The following is a 22,630-nucleotide window of genomic DNA, read 5'->3' as shown; positions in this document are numbered from 1 at the left end:
ACGCACCCCCCTCTGAGAGAAAAATCTAGCCCTCACACCCTTCTTGGAGGCCTTCATTCTCCGCTTCCAGGGATGCCCTCTCGTCCTTTCCCCATCCTCCATAAATTGAAAAATTCCATCAATTGAAATCCTGTATGACTCTTTCAGAAGTTTGCAAGTCTAAATCATATCACCTCTCTCTTTCTCCTGTTTTCTATCTACAAATAAAAAGTGTCTGCGGTCTACAAATTCTCAATCTGTCTTCATAATCAGTATTCCACAATCCTGATATCATTTTTAACACTCTCCTTTGTACTCTCTCCAATATATCAGCATCACAACGGAAACTAGGAGACCAGACCTGAGCACAATAGTCCAAGTGAGGTCTTATCAAGGTTTTGTAAAGTGGCAAAATAACATCCTCATCTTTACATGTGAACGTTCGTTTCAGAATTGCAATTAACTTTTAAGTTGTATTTACAATCTTTACCACATGATCCCTGAACTTCAACTTCCAATCTACTAACACTCCAAGATCCCTAGCCTCATCAGTTTCTTTTAGCCTAATCCCACCAATATAATACGACATTGGATATCTAATCATGCCGAAGTGAATGACTTATCATTTACTGACATTGAACTGAAACTCATTTTCCCATGCCCACAATTTTCCCATTCCAGCCTATTCAAATCATTCCAAAGATTTCATATCAGCAGCATTCATGATTATCTTACCTATCTTTATATCATCAGAAAATAGCTGTATGTCGCTTGTCAAATCCTTCCCAATATCATTAATGTACAGTTTGAACATATTAACGAACATATTGACCCGTGGGCTGGGTTCGTGTCTTTTAAATAGTGCAAAATCAAAGGCAGAACCCTTGCTGAAGGTTATATTCTTATAAGCGCTCAGGAAAATATAATCTGGCTATAAAATAAAAATGAATGTATATTATCCTTTATAAAAATAGGAGTTTATTATATAAAAATTTCATAAACTATATCTTTATTGTGCAGAATTCTTTCTTTTAATTGGTTTTCATTCATTGACATTAATTTTATTGATAATTATTTTTAAGAATATTAATTTTTTTGTCTGCTTCCATTCTTAGGTCTACTACTTCTTTGCACATCTAGTGACTACACTGTGCGTCTCATATGTTTTTAGTCTTCTCGTCGAATCGCCTTTCATGAATTTAGGGAAACTCATTGGAGTAGGCGCTAAAGAAAAAGACCAAATAAAAGATCAACCAGCAACAACAAAAGTAGAAGTTGTTAGGGACTCTCCAACAATAACCAAACTCCACTTACAAGAAAATGGTTTTGTGAAAGCTTCAGATGAAAAAAATGGAATAGAGAATTGCATTTTCATTAGACTCTGAACATCCCCAAAACAGGAAATTTAGTATTAAGATTGTGGTGTTTGTTTATTGTATTAACGGGTCTGGTCTGAAACGATTCTGTTAAACATACGGCAGTGAATGAAAGCCAAAACATGCCAATAATAACTTTTCGTAACTAAGCAGAAGAGGAGAGGAGAGAAGGAAAACATTCAAGGACTGAAGAATGAAAGTATTATCATCCAAGTTCTTTAGTTAATGGTGAAATCAGTAGTACATAGTATACCTAAGTTTGCATATAAGTTTAAGATGCAAACAAGGAGGTTCTATAATGCCAAGCGAAAAGTTTTTCTTTCTCCGTAAGTTTTTTTTTTTTTTTTTGCTGTTATTGTCATTACCTGACACCTCCATCGCGGGAGGACACGCTATTCCACTGACTACAACTCGCCATATTCCCCTCCTTAGTCTTACAACTACACTACTATCAACATGCAAACGCCATCTACCGCTCATCACTACTACCAATAGCATATTTGTTTGTAAAGTTAATGTATCCTATCGAGAGATTTTTTTTTGTTTAATTTTGTGTTTTGTGTGTGTAAAAAGGGATTTAGAGCAAAACTAACAAAAAGTTAAGTATATTCTTCTAAGATGATGAATATTTATATAATGACAACAAAATAATCTTTCTCAGTTATGATTTTAAAAATATATATACAACTCATATGAATATCAAATTTAATTGTTTGCGATTATCTACTCAATGGTCTTCTTGTCTATTTAAAATTAAGCATCTTGGACTACTTTTTATAACTTATTTGCGGCTTAGGACTGCATTCTCAATCCCTGTATAGTTAATGGTTATATTGGGGTTGTTTTCTTTGTCTTTATATTTTCTGAAAAATCTATGTATTACATTATATATACAAGCAAAATTTAAACACAACAGAAAATGATGCGTAGTTGTTTAGTTTAATATACCCGATATGCCATATGTTCTTGAATGTGCCGTTTAACATACATTATTATTCTGTAATTAATCTATTTGATGTATGTGTTAATGTATGTCTATGTCTATAATTTATACAATGTGATTTAGAAAAGGTTTAGTTTTGTGGTGTTCGTTAAAATTTCTTAGTTTCATTTTAACCCTTATGATGGTTAAATTCATATGTTATTTAACAAATTAAATTAATTAACTTTTAATAATTGATCTCTGAATGGATATGATGGATGTGTACTTCATATGTGTCTTTGTATATCTATCCAAAACATATTCTGAAGAAGTTATAAACATTTAATTAAAGTGCTTTTTGTTAAGCCAAAATGTATTTGTAATTGTTATTTCATATAAACTATATAGTAATTTTATACCAAAGTCATAAAATAAGTTTATTCTTATTCCATATATTCTTATATATGACAATGAGGGCAATGATGATGCCATATGGATTGTGGCAATTATACGGAGGACACTGAGGTGTTGAAGTAAGGACGTTATGGCTCCACCTTATAAGACTCTGATTAGGCCACACATGGACTACTATGCACAGATTTGGCCACATGGTTTTTCAAAAGGATGAAGAGATATTAGAAAAGATTCAGAGACGATCGACTAAGATGGTTTCTGGTATCTGGAATGTTGAATACGAAGACAGATTGGGGAAATATAAGTTGCAGAGACTAATGGTTCTGCAGTAAGAGTAGGCCCGGGATATGATTGTGAAATATCAGTTATTAAGCAGTTATTACCAGATTGATGTGAATGTTGTTCTATACAGAATGAGAAAACAAGAGGTCATACGTGTAAGCTGTATAAGGAGCGTATGAGCAAGGGGGGGGGGAGGTAGGAACAGATTTTTTTGTACGGAGAATGATGGGTGATTGGACTGCTTTGCTTGAGAGTGTTGTAAATGCGGAGACGGTGAATATATTTAACAAGTTCATGAGTCACTTGACTCCAGGGAGGTTTGATGATGAAGATGATGATGATAATAATAATAATATAATTATTATCAGACTAGTATTATTAACTATTATCATCATAATAGTTAATAATACTAGTTATATGAGCTTCTTTTGGTGAGACACAAGAATTAAATTAAAAAGTGCGGTAGCAGTAAAAAGATTTTGAATAAATACGATGTTAGTTGAATTTCGTTCATTCAAATTAAATGTGAGGATGTGCCCATTGCAGTGTTCTTCTTGTTTGCGTATTTGATTGAACATAACTAGGAAACATTCAGACAGATTAATGTTGGAGTTTTATTTAGGAGTACGAAGTCTACTAACATTTTTACAAAATCGCAGATTTTACCCTCTGTCTTGTCATAAGAAGTGTACGATTTCGGATTCATTCTATGAATTTTTCCTAGCTATGATCCATGAGATATTCAACCAAGAGTATGCTAACATGCATAACACGAGGTATACCTTTACAATTAATTCGAATTATCGAAATCCCTCATTACCTAGTTATTTTCAACAATCTATTACTGTTTGTTAGTCCGACTGTTTATAATTCATTTCAGAAAGATGGTAAACATTGGTTTCTCTCCACAGTTTTATATTTATACAGAAGCTTGCCATAAATACTGTTGCAACTTCCCCGCTACCCACAGAATTGCGCGAGCCCTGTTCCGATCTGCGCTGGGCGCAACCAAAATTCGTGTGTTTTCAGTATAGAGAGTTGTCTAGCTGTACGAGTTAACATGCAGTGGGGATGATTATGGTAACCGTCTAGCTGTAATACGACTTCACAATGTTGGAATGCAGCCACCTGTTATTTTCAACACATTAAAACACTAGAATGTTTGTGTATTGGACGATTAACTGATATAACGATGCAGAAAACTTGTTTGACCGCGAAAGAACAGGGTGACCAAGCTGCGTTAGAACGAAAATGCGTGTGAAGCCTGTGAAAGGCACACCTCCGCTGTAATCCTGTGAGAAGGAACAATATATATAAAAATGTGGTCCATAATTACTGTATATAATGTTTCCCGTGTGTGTGTGTGTGTGTGTGCGTGTGTGTGTGTGTGTGTGTGTGTGTGAAACAGTTTTATTCCCATTTATATATATACAGCATTTCTGATTCATCAAATGTTTCGATTCAGTAATCAATAACAAAAAATAAATTATAACTTCCGTTAATTAATGATTAAAGGAATGATGAATATTATTATTATTATTATTATTATTATTATTATTATTATTATTATTATTATTATTAAGAGAGGCCTCCAGGGAGTCAGAGAATCATCGAGGGAGGCCATATACTACACACATACCAGCTATCATACTTATTCTTGAATTTATTCACACTGCTTGCACTCACAGCATCCAATGGCAATCCAATCCAATCAAGCACCACTCTCTGAGTCTGGCCCTCACACCCTTCTTGGCGGCCTTCATTCTCAGTTTCCAAGGATGCCCTCTCTTAATTTCCACACCCTCCATAAATTGAAAAATTCCATCAATTGATATCCTGTATGACCCTTTCAGAAGTTTATAATTCAGAAGGCTGATATGATTGAGACTTACAATCTCAATCATATCACCCCTCTTTCTCCTGTTTGCTAGTTTCTGCAGTCTACAAATTCTCAACCTGTCTTCATAATCAGTATTCCACAATCCTGATATCATTTTTAACGCTCTCCTTTGTACTCTCTCCAATATATCAGAATCACAACGGAAGCCAGGAGACCAGACTTGCGCAATAGTGCAAGTAAGATCTTATCAAGGCCTTGTAAAGAAACAAAACAACATCCTTATCTTTACATGTGAACGTTCGTTTCAGCATTGCAATTATCTTTTGAGTTGTATTTCCAATCTCTGCTACATGACCCCTGAACTTCCTATCTATTAACACTCCAAGATCCCTAGCCTCATCAGTTTCTTCTAGCCTAATCCCACCAAAATAATATGACATTGGATATCTAATCATGCCGAAGTGAATGACTTTACATTTACTAACATTGAACTGATACCCGTTTTCCCATTCCCATAATTCCAGCCTATTCAAATCATTCTGCAAAGGCTGCAGATCAGCAGCATTCCTGATTACCCTACCTATCTTTGCATCATCAGCAAATAACTGTATTTCTCTTGTTAAATCCTTCCCAATATCATTAATGTACAGATTGAATAAGAGTGGACCAAACACTGATCCTTGTGGTACACCACTTGAGGCGCCTTTACTTTATAACTTATACGCATACGCCTTGCCCGTCACCATCTCACGTAAGTTCTGTTATGCTGATGACACTGTAATTGCCATTCGACACAAAAATATCAGTCAGGCAGAGGTACTTACAAAAGATCTGAAAACAGTACGTGAATATTTCAAAAAATGGAGGCTCCAGTTCAACCCAGACAAAACAGAAGTATCATGCTTTCACCTTAATAATCAGATGTCACTTTTCCTATCTGCTTTGAAGGATGTTTACTACAACACAAAAGGTTTCCAAAGTACTTGGGCGTGACCTTGGATCGCACGCTCTCTTATAAGCAACATCCAACAAACGTTTCTGCTAAGTTAAGAACCCGTAACAACATAATACAAAAACTAATAGTCACGACATGGGGAGCAACAGCCGATAATCTACGGATTACAGCTCTCAGACAAATCTTCTCTGTTGCCGAACGTTGCTCACCAGTTGGCTAAATAGCACACATGTTAAACTTATTGATAACCAACTAAATAATACAACGAGACCGATTTCTAGTGCAATCAAACAAACGCCCATGCATTGGTTTCCGGCTTCCAACATTGTTCCACCAAGTCTGCTCAGAACTAAAGCTCTCTTACGGGAGTATAAGAAGATTCTGGAGAACATACCCCTACCAATACACTTAGATCTTTTAGATTTAAGTGTACAACGATTGAGACCGAGACATCCACCATTACAATTAGCCCAACAACTACTACAATCCAGTGGCGGCTGGTGAAAACTTTAAGTGGGGGTGTTGTATACACAAAATTGGAAAAATAATTCATTTTTTTCTTAATCAGTAACCAATTTATTAATAAGTAAATTTACATATTAAAAAAATTGCTTTATTGAAAATATTTCACCTTCACACACACACCAATAATAAAAGTGTCGTATCTCACAAACATAACTTGCGGAAGCATACCATTTATCTGTAGCGCACTGCTCAACGAGCAGTGTCGGATTCACTTGTTACATGCAGTGACAAGTGCAAACGAATATCAGCGAATCTAGCCTCAACTGACCGAACGTGATAATTCTGACACTGTGTTAGATCGCAGTGCATTTTTTCGTAATCTAAAGCGTTAATCGAACAATTCCAATTATTAACTATTCAATCACTGTCAAAACATAAGCTGTAACCTTTAACATGCTGTACTGCATTTATGTAATGCAGTACAACATGTTAATGTTGTCAGCATTGTTATTATTTATAAACACAAACAATATTTAATTTTTTCTTTTTTTTTCATGGGGGTGCTGCTATGTCGCAGTGCTACTGCTACAATCAAACTTTGACCCGAAGCAAAAGTGACAAAAACAGTGGGAGAGCCAGACAGATGATATTACAAAATTTTTTCTCAGCAAATTACAAGAAAGTTTTGATGCTTTCTCAAATCTCAGAAAATCCTGGACTCAGCTTAATAGGATACGAACTGGTCATGGTGTATGTGCGGACATGCTTTTTAAATGGGGTAAACGATTGACCCCTTTTTGTGATTGTCGAGTTCAAAGTCTGCTAATACTTTATACATGTGGATAAAATAAACTAGTTAAAAAAATAAATCTCCATTGACCAATATCTCCCAAAAACCTAATTCTAAACACACTTTGCTGCCTATAAACTTTCATAACCAAATCGTGAATGCTTAATTGTTATTGGACATCCAATTGTGTTTTTACGCAATAAACATGAGCTGACATACATCGATGCTATTAAAAGTTTATAAAAGAAAGAAAAGTAAACAAATGAACTGTATTTCTCAAACTATTTTCTGATTTGACCATTAAAGTATATTGAGGAAATTAGTATTCAATATTTACTCACAGTTTTTTAGGTATAGCTAAAGCAGTTTCACTGATCTCACTCTCTGTGTCATTCTTTCGCACAGTCAACCGGATGTGTTTGACATTAAAGTTGTCCATCAACTCTCATCTTCCTTTATGGTAAAACGTTGTGAAATACCGAATCGAATTTAATGTCGTTTTGAAAGAATGATGAAGGAGTGTATGTACCATGAAGTTAGCAGTTCCATTCTTAACGCATTTACTATCAAGCGTTATTGTTCTCAAAGTGTGAAACATGCATTAGCCTGTTTGGCTTGCAGTTTCCATAATTACTTCCTTGTTTGATAACAAGTGTTGATTGCGAATAACATCGTTCCCGTTTGCACTTGGTTAACAGTAAACAGCTCCCAGCGATTGTAGACAGTCAAGTTCGTCTATGCGGAAGTGTAACTAATTCTTCACACGCTGAAACAAGATGATTTCAGAAATGGACACAACGTCGACCTACTTAAGAAAGGTGAAAGATCTCATCGTTGCTAAACCACCAAAGTCACGGTGACAGAAATTGCTGTTAAGTGGTTTTTATACGCACGTTAACAAAGAAAAGAATAAAATTATTGTGAATCTTTTACAATTATTATTATTATGATCTGAAACCAAATATTAGTCTCCTTATTCATCCAAGCAAAGAATGTTGTAAATAAAATAAAAAATAAATAAATAATAATAATAATAATAATAAATGTGATATATACTTGAAACGTTACACTTTTATGGTTTAAGTAATTTTACAAGGTTTCGATCTTATCTGTATTCATCTTCACACGATTAAAAATATGAATATAATTTTAAGCACTATAATGCAATATATAAATAATTAAAAACCTTCTCTGAACTTTCATATTACTATAAATTAATTACAATATGTCTCGGTGCACCATTTTATTTTACACTCAAAAGTATAAGTGATTCATCTTTTCATAAGAAATAAAATATAAATAAAATATAATATAATGCACATCGATTCCTGCTCTTTCTACACTACATAGAACTTCACATCTACTTTGTAGTTGTCAAATTTTTCATTACATAAACCACCGTCCTACACCACACAACACCATTCTTGGAGTAATTTTACAAGCGGGTATATAATCTTGGCCAGTTTGCCTGTTTTACTGAAGAAAATTGAGTAGGAGACCTGTTCAGCAGTAAAAGACCTGCAACCTTACCTTAACTTGATCAAGTCCATATAAAGGTGCCCGGAGATTTGAGTTATTCGAACCCATTTTTGTTCTAATCGAAGAATGCTATATATATTTTAATCTAACACACACACACACACACACACACACACACACACACACACACACACACACACACACACACACACACACACACACACACACACACACACACACATTCGTTATATATATAGATCAACATACATATAGCTGTTGGTCTGCTTATCTGGTGAAGAAAAAACAAGAAAAACTTCATCTGGAATGGAGTTAATGAAGAAAGAATAGATGAGGGCAGAAACACGCCTAAAAACTTCAGTAAGCCAATGATAGTTGAAGATTTTGTTTTCAAATTGTTGTTTCTTTAATCACAAATGCTGAAATTGGGTTCACAGTCGATAGTTATTAGACATTGACCTATTTAAACAACGATGGTTAATGACACGTAAATGGTTTTTATCGTTTTTCTAGAATTAAGGTCAATATTTAACACTTTTTTTATTCTTCCTTGAGGAGTTGTTTGGTTTTGCCCAATGAGCTGGAGGTTGGGTGTTTTTGGATCTATTCATTTTTAAAACACTTGGTAGGGATTACAATTACTCGTGTGATTTACAATGAAGCACGTCGTACGGATTTCTGATGGTCGACTACTTTGTGGATTTATTGTTGTGGTGTTCATAATCATCGTTGGTCTGTCTGAATGGTCCAGGACACCTGAAAATAGACGCATATCTCCTGATTTTGTGATTAATGCACCAGTTCATCGAAACGTATCAAACACCTTGAGAAATATGGAAGACCAAGTGCTTTTATTGAGTTCTCGAATTGGTGAGAATATTTTTTCCTTCTTGAATCGACCAGAATTGTTGTCATTACTCTCTACAAAATGCTCAGCATCACTGATAGCTTTCGTCCGTGACTACAGGCGTGGTGCACTGTGGTCTGTCGAAAGTAAGTTAATTACCTTTTAAAGAATTAAATTCAGAATAACTTTCAAATATGAACGTAAATATTCGTGGTAATATCTTAATGATTCGCTGTTCATATTTTGGTTCTAGTCTATTTATTACGAAACCCATAATGAAATATCCTTAGTTTAAAATATGGCAATTTATTATTGTACATATCACCATTCTTTCATTTCTTTGGAACGACGTTCCTTTTATTTATTGTCAACTACACATGGTTAAAGTTCGTTTATCAATCTTAGCACAGCGCAACAACAGCAGCAGGAAACGTCAACCATTCATATTTGTCCGACACAATTACATCTACTCACAATGACGTTGCTTTAAATTTTTCAAATTAAATGCTTTGAAATAATGTTAGATCTTCAATATTCACTATTTCTAACTCTGCTAACAAGAGGTCTGCCAGCTCCAATTGTTGAAATAAACCTGCTCATAACACAATAAGATGTGTGTGTGTTATGCGCACTCTTTACCGAAATGCCACAGTCCAATTTGTTAGAGGATGAAACATTTTGAAACATATATACACATTAGTTTTTCACAGCTGGGATATTTGTGATTTAATGGCCAATAATTCTATTTGTCTAAAAGCTTAAGTTCTTCTTATAGAAATAATGCTCTAAAGGAATAAAAAAAAAACACTTCAATGCCAAAACATTTTGTAGGGAATGAAACATATACAGTAACATGTCATCCCCTAATATATTTTATTAGGGGATAATTTGCCTTTGGGAAAATACGTCCAACAAAAGAATTTGTAGTTATAGCGTTGCATGCTAAGAGGAAAAAACAATGTTGAAAGATATGTTTAAAGATAAGTTCTCCTAGTTGTTTCTGCAGTAACCTTTGACTACCAACTAGCTTTCTTTTTGATGCCATTTGAATAAAAAACATCTCATATTTCCAATTTTATTGATAAAAATAAAATATAAACTCTACTTATACGTCCAAACCTACTTAGCTAATATACACCGAAACAACAAACGTGTCAAATACAGACTATTTGTTTTATATTTGTTTTAAATTATTATTTTTTTATTATTTTTTTTTTTTGCCTGGATGGGTGAAGCAAGAATGCTTTTCATATTCCCCTTTATTTGTAGAAGAAAATGTATGGATGGGGTATTGAGCTATTCATTCATTCATTCATTTGGTATGGTGATTCAACGGCCGTGAGCAGTTGGATCACCGGGTAGGTTTGCCTGCTTGCGGGATGAAAAACCCCAGATAAACTGGGGGAACAAAATCCTGCTGTCCACGCCCAAGACCGGCTAACTTGGATATGGCTGAAGAAGATCCTTAAGCTCCTCACGTCGTCGACGGGAATAGAACCTAGGACACTCCTTCCACAGGCATACGGTTGCGAAGCACATAGCCACTAGGCTAACCGCGAGGACTATTGAGCTATAAACTCTGGTCTTCGCGAGGAAACAACAACAGCAGAGTATCAGTAAAAAAAAAATTGGCTACAGCATTGCCATCCATTACCCTCTTTGTTTTATAGAAGAAAATGTATGGATAGGGTGTTATTGAGCTATAAGCTCTGGTCATAACGAGGTAGCAGCAATAGCCAAGCCTCAGTTACAACTTCAGACTGTAACTGAGGACTGGGAGATAGATTCTTTATACCTTCATCTGAATGAAGTAAATCTGTGTGCATGGAGTGTTATTGAGCTAAAAGCCCCAGACACAGCGGGGTAACGGCAATAGCCGAGACTCAGTTAAAACTTGATTGGCTACAGCTTTGCCATCCGTTAACCTGGAAGTCCTAAAGAGGACTCATTAACCCTTCTCTCACAGCAAAGCTTCCTATGTAGTCCTTATGACTGGCTTAAAGGGACGAAGCAAGAATGCTTTTCATCTTCTTCGTTATCTGTAGAAGACAGTGTAGGGATAAGGTGTTATTGAGCTATTAAAGCTCTGATCATGGAAGGAGGGTAACATCAATAGCCGAGCCTCAATTAGAACTTCATTAGCAACAGCATTGCCATCCATTACCCTCTCAGGGTGGACAGCGACGTCAAAGTTTCCTAGTCCTTATATCCTTATAAGGACTGGCTCAAAGGGGCGAAGCAAGAATGCTTTTCATCTTCCCCGTTATCTTTAGAGGACAGTGTAAGGATAAGGTGTTATTGAGCAATTAAAGCTCTGATCATGGCAGGAGGGTGACAGCAATAGCCTCAGTTAGAATTTCATTGGCTACAGCATTGCCATCCATTACCCTCCAAGGGTATTGGATTGAATGAATCAATCACCACATCTCACGGTTGATTGATTCAGAGGAAGTTTCCTATCCTTATCTTTATAAGGACTGGCTTAAAGGGGCGAAGCAAGAATGCTTTTCATCTTCCCCGTTATCTGTAGAGGACAGTGTATGGATAAGGTGTTATTAAGCAATTAAAGCTCTGATCATGGCAGGAGAGTAACAGCAATAGCCGAGCCTCAGTTAGAACTTCATTAGCTACAGCATTGCCATGCATTATCCTCCAAGGGTATTGGATTGAATGAATCAATCAAGAAGTTTTCTATCAAACCAAATAGTTTATTTATTTTAAGTTATTAAAAATATAAAAAGGCTTTTTAGGTAACTCAGAAAATCAATAAAAGTTTTCGAAATATTTAGATATTGAAATAAAATAGTATTGTAATATTATAAATGCACTTATTTTTAATAGGAAATTATGTAATATATATTTTATTGCTAACATTTTGCTAAAATAAGTGTTGCAATACATTTTCATTGATTTAAAATTTAGCTGAAAAATAAATTATTCAGCACAGTAAGTAAAGACTTTCCATACCACTATTTTAATTTGTTTAGTTTTTAATACGATACATTTAAATATTTTGAACAAATGTATGAGGTTTAGCTACTTTCGACTAATAATTAATTTTAATTAAAAACAACTGATTTCAATATGGACTTCATATTCTCGTTTATTCAGCATATTAATGGGATTCTTTGGATTCTCATATGATTCGTGGATTAAATCACAAACTGAGCTCTTAATATTTTAATGTAAAGTTATATGAAATACAATAAAAGCCTAATTTATAATACTTTCCCCTAAAACATCCCCACGAAGCAAGTGGTAATAACTATTGCAGTCTTTCAGTGTGACCATGAAATGTCATTTGGTACTTTTGCTCAGACTTCAGTTTTTTCAGAACTTGTTAAGCATGTTTTTCAAGGATCCATATTGTTCTACCTTTTATACAGAAGAAGCATCCTGCATTAATGTTTCTATCACTAAAAGCGTGACTTGTATATATATATATGTTTTTTTTTTTTTGAAAAATATCTGCTAGTTATAGATTAAAAGGTAAATACCGGAACGTAATGGACTGATGATTCATAAAAAAAGAAGAAAAAAAACAGGAAGCAGGTAAAGTTGAACTATCATATCATTAACATTTACATTCTCTGAGCATGACCTTGATTACAAACACGAAAACACCCTAATCAAGACGAAATACATTATTATACACACTGCCAACAGTAGCTAATGATATATGAATCTGTCATCCAGACATAAAATTACTGTAATACTAAACAATAAAATTGTTTAGTTTATTGTTTAGTATTACAGTAATTTTTTTTCCTGAGTCAAAAAATAATAATAACACTAATAAAAGCGGATTTACAACCAAAACCAAACGTTCTTGCTTCTTGCGTAATCATTGTTGACTGAAGAAGTCGATGTTTGTAGTTCGTTATTGTTGCGTTTATAAAATATGAAACGCCTTTAAGCTTTCCATTTGTTTTTAGAATGATCTCTCACTGATAATAGAGTATTCCTTTCAGCATAAAAATAAGTTCTACAGAATTTACATTTATTGACAATGTAATTTTCTGGAATTACAGAAATTATTTTAAATAAAAAAGGCGACGTCTTCCTTCTGAATTTAAAGGAAATCGTTACGCTAGCGTTAGAATAGACATTATAGAGAGAATATATGGATACCAGCACTCAATGACATTAATGTTTTTATTTGAGAGAGAGAGAGAGAGATTATAAAGGTAGGAAGGGGTCGTTAGGTCACTACTAATTTCACTACTTATTCTAAAAGAACACCTATTTATTACCAACATCTCGCATTTTACGACTTCGATAGACTTTTGGATAATCTGAACTCTGTGAACAACTGTGAACTCTGTTAATTAAATACAGAAATATTAATAATAATAATAAATCTTGGAATGAAGCAGTCTCGTAACGTTTATCTTGTTTCCTTCCTGTGAAAACGAGCCGGGGTGGTTGTGGTTAGAATTTATGGAAAATGATAATAGAGTTGTAATGTTATGAAAAATAGATTAAAGGAGAGAGAAGGATTATTTTTTTATTAAAAAAATATACGCCAAATAGAACAACAATCTGTAATGTGTATTCATGTTAAATTTGTTTCTTACCTCTATCTTCTTGGACAGTTTTTTCATTTTTAACTGATAATCTATTTCAACTGTTGAATTATTTGAAGACCATCATGTCTATTCTTTTTATGATGAAGGAATTGGTTCCTGTCAGGTATTTACTTCTTAGCATAGACTTAACTCCTTCGAGGAGATAAGTTCCGTCTATACATATCAGTCAATTTCGAGATACAAAGCCATATTGTCCAATCGATGCGTCTTCAAATGGAAGACTCTTGCCTATTGAGGCTTTGAAATTCCCATAAGTACTAAACGAGTGTTATTTCTTTAATTTGTTGCAACACCCGCTATGTTTAGCAGTTATCTCTTTAGAAGCATTACCGTGAGAGCGTATCGATGCATAGTTTTTATGCATCGTTAGTCCATGCAAGTTCTATTTTATTTCCATTTCTGCTTTATCAAGATTTCCACTCCATATTGACCCTTGGTTTCTCAAATATGATACAACAAGTTTCCACTCTTCAAGACACGTATCTGCTGTTAGCTCCTCTTCCTTACTTTGCAAGGTTTAAAATCTTCTATCCCTCACTGTTTCCAGTATTTACTTCAGCTATTGTAGGTTCGCCACTCTATTTTGGGTGTTTCCACATTAACAGCTGACAGATATTTCGAAGATATTGCTTTGGCAGTTTTATTGGCTCTCTGCCTAAGCCACACACACATATACATTTGATTTCTTTTTCATGGAATGAAATTTAATGAAAATATGTATTAGCCAATATTGCTACATCAGAGACCTTCAACTTAATGTTTCTAGCACGAAACAATATATGGCATTAAGTCTGTCAAAAATTGCTTATAATAGGTTCATGAACAGCTACAAAGTCAAACTGCAAACGCTGCTTGTGAGTTGTCCTTGAACACTTCATCCATCTTAAAAGCCCTAGAACAGAGAGAGAGAGAGAGAGAGAGAGACTTTGTTCTCGGTCTAATTATCATCTACGAGATGTTTTGTTAACATCAGTCTAAGAATATCTAACGTACGAACTGCATTAACTTCCAGGATATAGTTGTCAGTCAAAGAAAATTACATACCATATTGCAACCTTCACTTCATGCTCTCAGACCTCTCATCTTTTATCTGACAGCGCTTGACAAGTCTGGTATTGAACAGGATGAACGGAAACGTCTTCATTAGAAGAAAACAGTGAGACAACGTAATATGCAGAACAGTTTAAAAATGTACAATAACGTGTTAGAATAATTTGAAACTTTTTAAGCATTTCAAGTAAAATTTATTAAAAACAGGAAAATAAAAAAATACATAAGGTAACAAAAACTGAAAAGAATTCCCCTGGAGATGACATACATACTACAGTAGAGGGTGGTGTATTCAAAATTGGTATTTGCAATCTCCAGTCATTTATTTCTGCCATCAGATGAGTTGTACAGGCATTACAAAGCAGTAAACGATTCTGTTTTTAACTTCTCTCTCTCTTGCTCGATGGAATTTAATAATATTAGTATTTATTTAGAATGCAGTACAATTATAATTTGGTATTTATAACACAGACTTAAACATAATCACAGAACAGAATTCATTCTTTGCTTTTAATCAGATAATCATTTTTATTGGCAAAAAGATTCGAACTAATTTGATAAATTGATAATGATAATTAAATTTGTAGGTTTAAGAGTTCTATTGAAATTTGTTAATTCATATTACTTTAGGTTTCAATCGGATCGCTTGTAATGTCAAAATTAGGAAAAATAAATTAAATAAAGGGAAAATTGATAAACATATTTCTTTTTTGGCCGATTCGTTGAGTTTAAAACGGAACCATCAACAGGTGGATAAAAAATATCTTTGAATAATGTAACACTTCCGTAAAGATCATGTTATTTCTACGTAAAAAAAAAAAACAGAAATGTTGACAAGTGAAATGCAACTCTGAACAATATCGGATGTAAAGAATTATAGAGTTAGCAACATTTTACCATATGCAGATGTTGAAGAGCAATAAGTTTCAGTCTTGGGTTCATCAGTGTAGGAGATCAAAAATACGGTTTTTCTTTTAAGTGAATGGTTTACTTTTACTTACAGAACGATTCTTTTTTTTTTCTTTTTGTTATTAACGAAAACGATTTTTATGGATAATCCATTTGATTTTATAATAATGTCCATTTTCTCGTTTCTTTTTCGGTTTCTTCGTTCGAAAAAAAATTTTTTTCCCGTCATATGTGAAATATGTTTATTGGCAACCTGATTTTTTTTTGGCTTTTTTTTTTGCTATAATTAAAAATCAATGATATTAGCATGCAATTTTATTATATTATATTATATTAGCATGATCCTTTTTCGAAATTATTTTCTTCCTATAACTGCGTTGTTTTTATTGGCAAAATTATTCAAAATGTTTCTAATTTTGGCATAAGCGAACCATTTTTATTGGCAAACCATCCAAAATAATAATACATCCCATCCTCTCTTTAGCTTGATGGAATTTCATAATTTTTTAAAATTTCAAAATAATTTCTAAACCAGAAACAAAATTCATATTAATTTTTTTCTGCTATTTTTCTAAAGTGTATCTAAATATCTAAAAACCCTATTTTTCGTTATGCATAAAAAAATTACAAAAAAAAATGAAATATCCATATAACAAATGTCAGGAAATGAGTTAAGCTGTCCAGACTCATTGCTTTTACATTTCTAACAATTTTAATATATAATACACAAACCATTTCGTCAGGATACTCTTGTTCACAGAAGACGTTGTTAATATGATATAATCACTTTTGACGGCAATTAAATGGTTAGCTAAATTATCAAAAATAGGGCTACCAAAAGCATCAAGAAACCAACATAATAATGCATTTCTTAATAAGCAAAAACAAGTGTCTAAAATAATTTAATTTGTAACCGTTATTAATACATCCATAATCTAGCCGCTTAGATGAAAATCTCGATATACACATGCCGCCATTTATATCGCTTTATTTTTTTATCCGTTTTAGTGTTTGATTCATCTGGAAAATTCCCATCTGGAATGATGGAAGGAACTCTTACAGAGTTTGGATCATATGACCAGTGTTTAAGAATCACAGCAGCTGTATCCATCAGAGATAAACGTGGCTCTAAGATCAATAGAATGCTTGGCCAGTATTGTAGTGTTAATATTTATCCTCCTCTTCCACGAAAGCCTCGTTTCTATACCTTGTTTGCTAGCTTTCCTGAGTTACGGAACTTATCACAAAGGAACACAGTAAGTGCAGCCAAAAAATCTTATTTATTCAGTCATTATTGATAAATGATTTATTAAATTTTATTAGTTTGTCAATGTATTTCAAGTTAAATTTATATCATTAGATATTTCATGTATTTGGAAAATGCTGGTGGTTTAAAATCTTTCTCCACTAACCTCTCATTCCCCTTGTATAATGCAAACGTCTATATTAAAAACTAAATGAATTATATTAAAATAAACTGAATGACATTTTATTCTATGACCCATATCTCTAGTATTAAACACATAATTACAATAGAGCCTGCTTCCCTTTTTAATATTTGACTTGCCTTGGAATAAAATAAATCCAGTTAGTACTAAACTGATTTTTTTGAATTCTTCTCCTAATCACTGTAATGTGAACACTCGTGTGTTGATTTTTGGGTGTTAAAATTCGCCTACTAAAATGGAAAAGAAAACATGAGAAAGTAGTTTCTCTTCTGCTCAAAACAGCTGTCTTCCTAAGAAATGTCATATGTAAGTTTTTCTGTTAAAATATCCTAGCTTCTTCCTCAAGTTCTACCTTAAAAAGATCATTTCTAGATCCAACTGTTCTAAAAAAGAAAAGTAAACAAAATCCATCGAGAAATTATATGAGATTAACTATGGGAATAATAATAAAAAAGCAAAGATTACAAGTTTAATTTTCATGCACGTCTTTGAGTTGGAGAGAGGATCAAACAACATAATATCACTCAAGCAACAAATGTAAAATCGAATTAGTAAATCAGAATATGAACTTATCTAAGTTAAGGGATATTACATCCCATATTGTTTCATAGCCGAATAAGAAACTCAAAGAATTTCTTCCGAATATAGAAACTATATAAAGTTCGGCGAGTCCAAGTGTAAGCAAACACCTGGATAGTGCAACATCTGATCCATTTGGTAGTGCTACACTGAGGCAACTCACAGTAAGGGTGGAGCAAGCTCCGATCACTATTCTTGGTATTTACCCATAATGTGAAACCCAGCTCCAAGGAACTGTATTACTGTTCTACATTATGAGAGAAGGTCACTACCTAGATTGGTTTCAACCTTTATTGAGGTCTCATCAGTGAGTAGGTAGACCTAGTAATACCAAGTTTGTAGCAAACAGAACTTACATACCCCTACTATGAGAAAAGCCAAGAAGGTGTCCTAATAAATTATTAATTATATGAAGAGCCAAAGGCTTCAATTCGGGGACATGAACTTATTTAAGTTAAGGGATATTACGTCCCATATTGTCGCCGTAATGTAGAACAGTAATACAGCTCCTAGCAGCTGGGTTTCACATTATGGGTAAATACCAAGAATAGTGATCACAGCTTTCCCCACCCTTACTATGAGTTGCCTCAGTGTAGCACTACCAAATGAGTCAGATGTTGCACTATCCAGGTATTTGCTTACACTTGGACTCGCCGAACTTTATTTAGTTTCTATATTCGGCATGAAACTCTGTGAGTTTCTTATTCGGCTATGAAACAATATGGGATGTAATATCCCTTAACTTAAATAAGTTCATATCGCCGAATTGAAGCCTTTGGCTCTTCATATAATTAAGAATATGAGCTGATATTTTATAAGATAGTATAAAATGGTTCACGCAGTTAGCCTAGTGGCTGTGCGTTTCGCAATCATATGCCTAAGGAAGGAGTGTCGTAGGTTCGATTCCCGTCGGAGACGTGAGGAGCTCAAGGATATTCCTCAGCCATAGCCAAGTTAGTCGGTTTTGAGCCCAGGCAGTAGTTTTTCCTCCCAGTTTAGCTAGGGTTTTTCATCCGGCAAGCAGGCAAACTTGCCCCGTGAACACACACGGATGTACAGTCATGAATACCTCCATTAGGGATGCAGCAGAGGAGTGGCGTGCCGGCTGCATTATTTCGCTGTGACTCCTCATTAGAGGAGACCTAACTCGTCTGAATCAGATGGAAGGGAGAGATAGATTGTATAAAATGACTTATGTGAGTAGTAAATGGAAGGATATCCTAGACTAGGATTCAATTACGCTCAATTTGTTAAAATCTTTCAAGATCATTATGTTTATTTTTGAGTGGAAATGTGTTTAAAAGCTATATTAATATACAGTCTGGTTTATTTTGTTAACAGAGCATTTCATACATGGCACGATTTATTCATCATTTTTATACATCTCCATTTCGACTTGGATTGTGCATTCCGTCCATTTGTAGTCTTCAGGACTTACAGAAAATCATGGATTTTGGTAAGTTTTGTTTATATTTCAATAATTTACAATTGATATATATATATATATATATATATATATATATATAATTGAATTCAATATATATAATTGAAAATTATTTAAAATTGGGAAGTTACAGAAGAATATTAGATGGAAGACGCAGGAATTACAAGAAGTCGAGACGCGTTTAAATGAGCATAGGCAGAAGATTAAAATTAAGTAGCAAAATAAGAAACAACGAAGCACGTAATCAGGTAAGTCAATAAGTAACGTAAACCAAGTAAGTAACCTTGATTGTAAAAATAAGGGATATTATATGATATGGTATTCTATCATAAAACATTATTATTAGATACCTCCAGGGAGTCCAAAGACTCATCAAGGGAGGGCACCTGCTCTACAACTCGATCTCCACCACTCAATCCACCAACTGACCGCAAATACACTAATGCCATCGATCGCCGACCACCACCACTGGTATTTCGAAAGACAATCACAAACATCCATGCCCACGGTGGGAATCGAACCCGTAGTCTTTTGACTGGTGAGCGGATACGCTAATCAGTCGGCCAGCCTAGCTGGCAAATTAAATTATGATGGTGAGAATCTGTGTGTAAGAGTGTCAGTTTTATGCAACTATGTTAATGACGAGAATTGGCAATTATCATGGAAATGCTTATGAGAAGTGAGCGAATTTCGATTTTGTGTTTTCCGGTTCGGATTCACCAACCATTTGCAAAAGATGTCTGCATAAATAAGACACTAGGTGAGAACAGAAATTTACAATTTGTCCAAGTGTGTCACACGGACTACAGACAAAACAAATTGCAACAATAAAAAAGCATGCAGGTAGTTTATCATGAATGCTAGGATTATCAGAAATAACAGGGCTGAGTTTGTTGCTTTGGTCAATACGTTGGTACTTCTGATTGTAGGCATTAGTCAGACCTCGCTACAGAAGCAGACATACTAACTGGTATCAAGTGCAAAACGTACAGTTTTTAGGAAGAACAGACAGTATTGGAGAAAGGAAGGGGGGGGGGGGGAAACGAGCTTGCTACTAAGGATATCAGATGACTTGAATCAAGCAATCTTTAGTATTGAGACCTATGACTCAATACTATGGATATTGAGTTAGTATTGAAACCTATAACTGTAATACTAGTGACGACTAGAAATGCTTAAGGTGGAGGTTAACAAGATCAAACACATAGTGAGATGTTGTTACAGAACTTGTGGATCGGTTGTAAGTGGCGAAGGAATGAATAATCAAATAAAGACGATTAGTGCGAAAAGAGTAATCATAATGGGAGACTTTAATTATCCAAATATTGATTGGGTAGCAGTAGAATCTCATGATAAGAATGAAAATGCATTTATTCAGCTGTTGCGGGACAACTCCCTAGATCAGCATGTGACAAAAGGAATTCGAGGCCAAAAAGTGTTTGGTTTGATTTGATTTGATTATAGCGTCAGAGGGGAATTTCAGTTAAAGAAGTGATTATTTTGCCTCCACTTGGTGACAATGATCATGCGGTACTGACTTGGGAAGTGATTAAGTTTATGGATGTTCCATTCAGAAAAGGTTACATGCTGAACTAAAGCAGGAAAATATGACCAACTGAGGAGTATACTGAGTTAAGCGCAATGGTATCAATTGCTGGATGACGAATATCGATAGTGCTTGGGAAGTGCTTAAAATTACTTAAATGGTGCAATATTCTGATAATTCGAAGAATAAATATGGGTACGAGTTAATGACAGTGTAATCGTATGAACGAGAGATGCGTAAGAAAAGGATGATGTGGAAGGAAGATCGCTATAACTATGATGTCCGTTACGAAATTTATAAGCAGCATGCCAGAAGAGTCACAAATGCTGTACTGGAAAGCTAAGTCTAAGTATGAAAAGAAACTAGCTCTTCAAGCTAAAGACAACCCCCAAAGGATTCTGTCGCTATGCTGCAAATAAAACACAGAATGAATGTGAAAGAATAACTCTACTGAAGCAAATGGCGCGACGGTGATGAAAAATAGGTAATTCAACAAATCAGTGCCCATTTTGCTAAAAGCTATCGATCGTCCTGGTGTAATCAACATCGACCTCACTGCTAACTCTTTACTGGAAGAAGAAACTCAGGTGTATTAAGAAGAGTTATTAAAGCTGTTGCACAAACTGAATAAGAATTCAGCAATGGGGACTGATGGAATATCAGTACGTGTGCTAAAAGAGTGTTCAGCTGACTTGGCTATTCCTTTGACCAGGCTATATAATTTGAGTCTCAGAACAGGGATGGAAAGAAATATATAGAAATCCCATTACACAAGAGTGGTGCAAAGATCGATGAATCCAACTATCGACCAATCAATATCTTAGGAGTAGTGGTGAAGATTTTGGAAAAATTGGTTGGGGCTCGCATTAAGAAATGGGTTGACAGTGAATCTCTAATTTACAATGAACAGCATAAGTTTACTAAGGGAAGGTCATGTTTTAGCAACTTGTTCACATTCTACAACAATGTTACCATTGAAACTAGACAAGATGAATGGATACACATGATACTTTTGGATTTGCCAAGGCTTTTGACAGAATACAGCATGGAAGACTGTTGCATAAATTGGAGAATATGGATTTGGATTATAGAATATTAGCGTGGTTAAGAAGATGGCTGACTGACAGTGGACCAGTGCTTGGTCCACTGTTGTTCATTCTTTACATTAATGATATTGTGAAGGATATGAGTGCTAAGATAGAGCTATTTTGCTGATGATGCAAATATAGGTAGGCTAATTAGGAATCTGCTGATATGCAGTACTTGCAGAATGATTTGAATAGGCTGGAATTGATGGCATGAGAAAATGGATGTCAGTTCAATGTTAATAAATATGATGTCATTCACTTTGGCGTGATTAGATATCCAATGTCGTATTATATTGGTGAGAGTTAGAAGTGACTAGAAGAAACTGACGAGGATAGTGATCTTGGAGTGGGAAGTTCAAGGGCAATGTTGCAAAGAGTGCAAATACAACTCAAAAGATAATTGAAATGCTGAAACAAACTTTGACATGTAAAGATAATTATGTAATTTTGCTTCTATACAAATCCTTTGTAAGAGCTCACTTCGACTGCTGTGTGCAATTCTAGTCTCCTTTTTTCCGTAGTGATTCAGATACAGCAGAGAAAGTGTAACGGAGAGCATTAAAGATGACATCAGGTTTGTGGAATAATCTTTATGAAGACAGCTGAGAAT

General features: G+C 34.5%; 2 protein-coding genes across 2 annotated transcripts in view; both read left to right on the top strand.

Annotated features, from left to right (window-relative positions):
* Window positions 1–1,671, top strand: part of LOC150104014 (O-acyltransferase like protein-like) — a 53,074-nt gene extending 51,403 nt beyond the window's left edge. The window contains exon 15 of the mRNA XM_090396777.1: window positions 1,095–1,671. Coding sequence (XP_090252903.1) covers window positions 1,095–1,364 — 270 coding nt within the window. The 3' untranslated portion in view covers window positions 1,365–1,671. The remainder of the gene's footprint in view (window positions 1–1,094) is intronic.
* Window positions 1,672–9,176: 7,505 nt separating this feature from the next.
* The window catches only part of LOC150104013 (nose resistant to fluoxetine protein 6-like), a 41,804-nt gene continuing 28,350 nt past the window's right edge, over window positions 9,177–22,630 (top strand). Inside the window, exons 1-3 of the mRNA XM_090396380.1 lie at window positions 9,177–9,513; window positions 16,924–17,171; window positions 19,284–19,398. Of these exons, the coding sequence (XP_090252506.1) occupies window positions 9,177–9,513; window positions 16,924–17,171; window positions 19,284–19,398 (700 nt within the window). The remainder of the gene's footprint in view (window positions 9,514–16,923; window positions 17,172–19,283; window positions 19,399–22,630) is intronic.

This window comes from Typopeltis vanoorti, chromosome 8 (genome assembly GCF_054136105.1).
Source record: "Typopeltis vanoorti isolate ZY-2024b chromosome 8, IOZ_Tvanoo_1.0, whole genome shotgun sequence".
In the NCBI taxonomy this organism is placed as follows: domain Eukaryota; kingdom Metazoa; phylum Arthropoda; class Arachnida; order Uropygi; family Thelyphonidae; genus Typopeltis; species Typopeltis vanoorti.
Note: the sequence above shows the minus strand (reverse complement) of the source record. Positions and strands in the feature narration are given on the sequence as shown.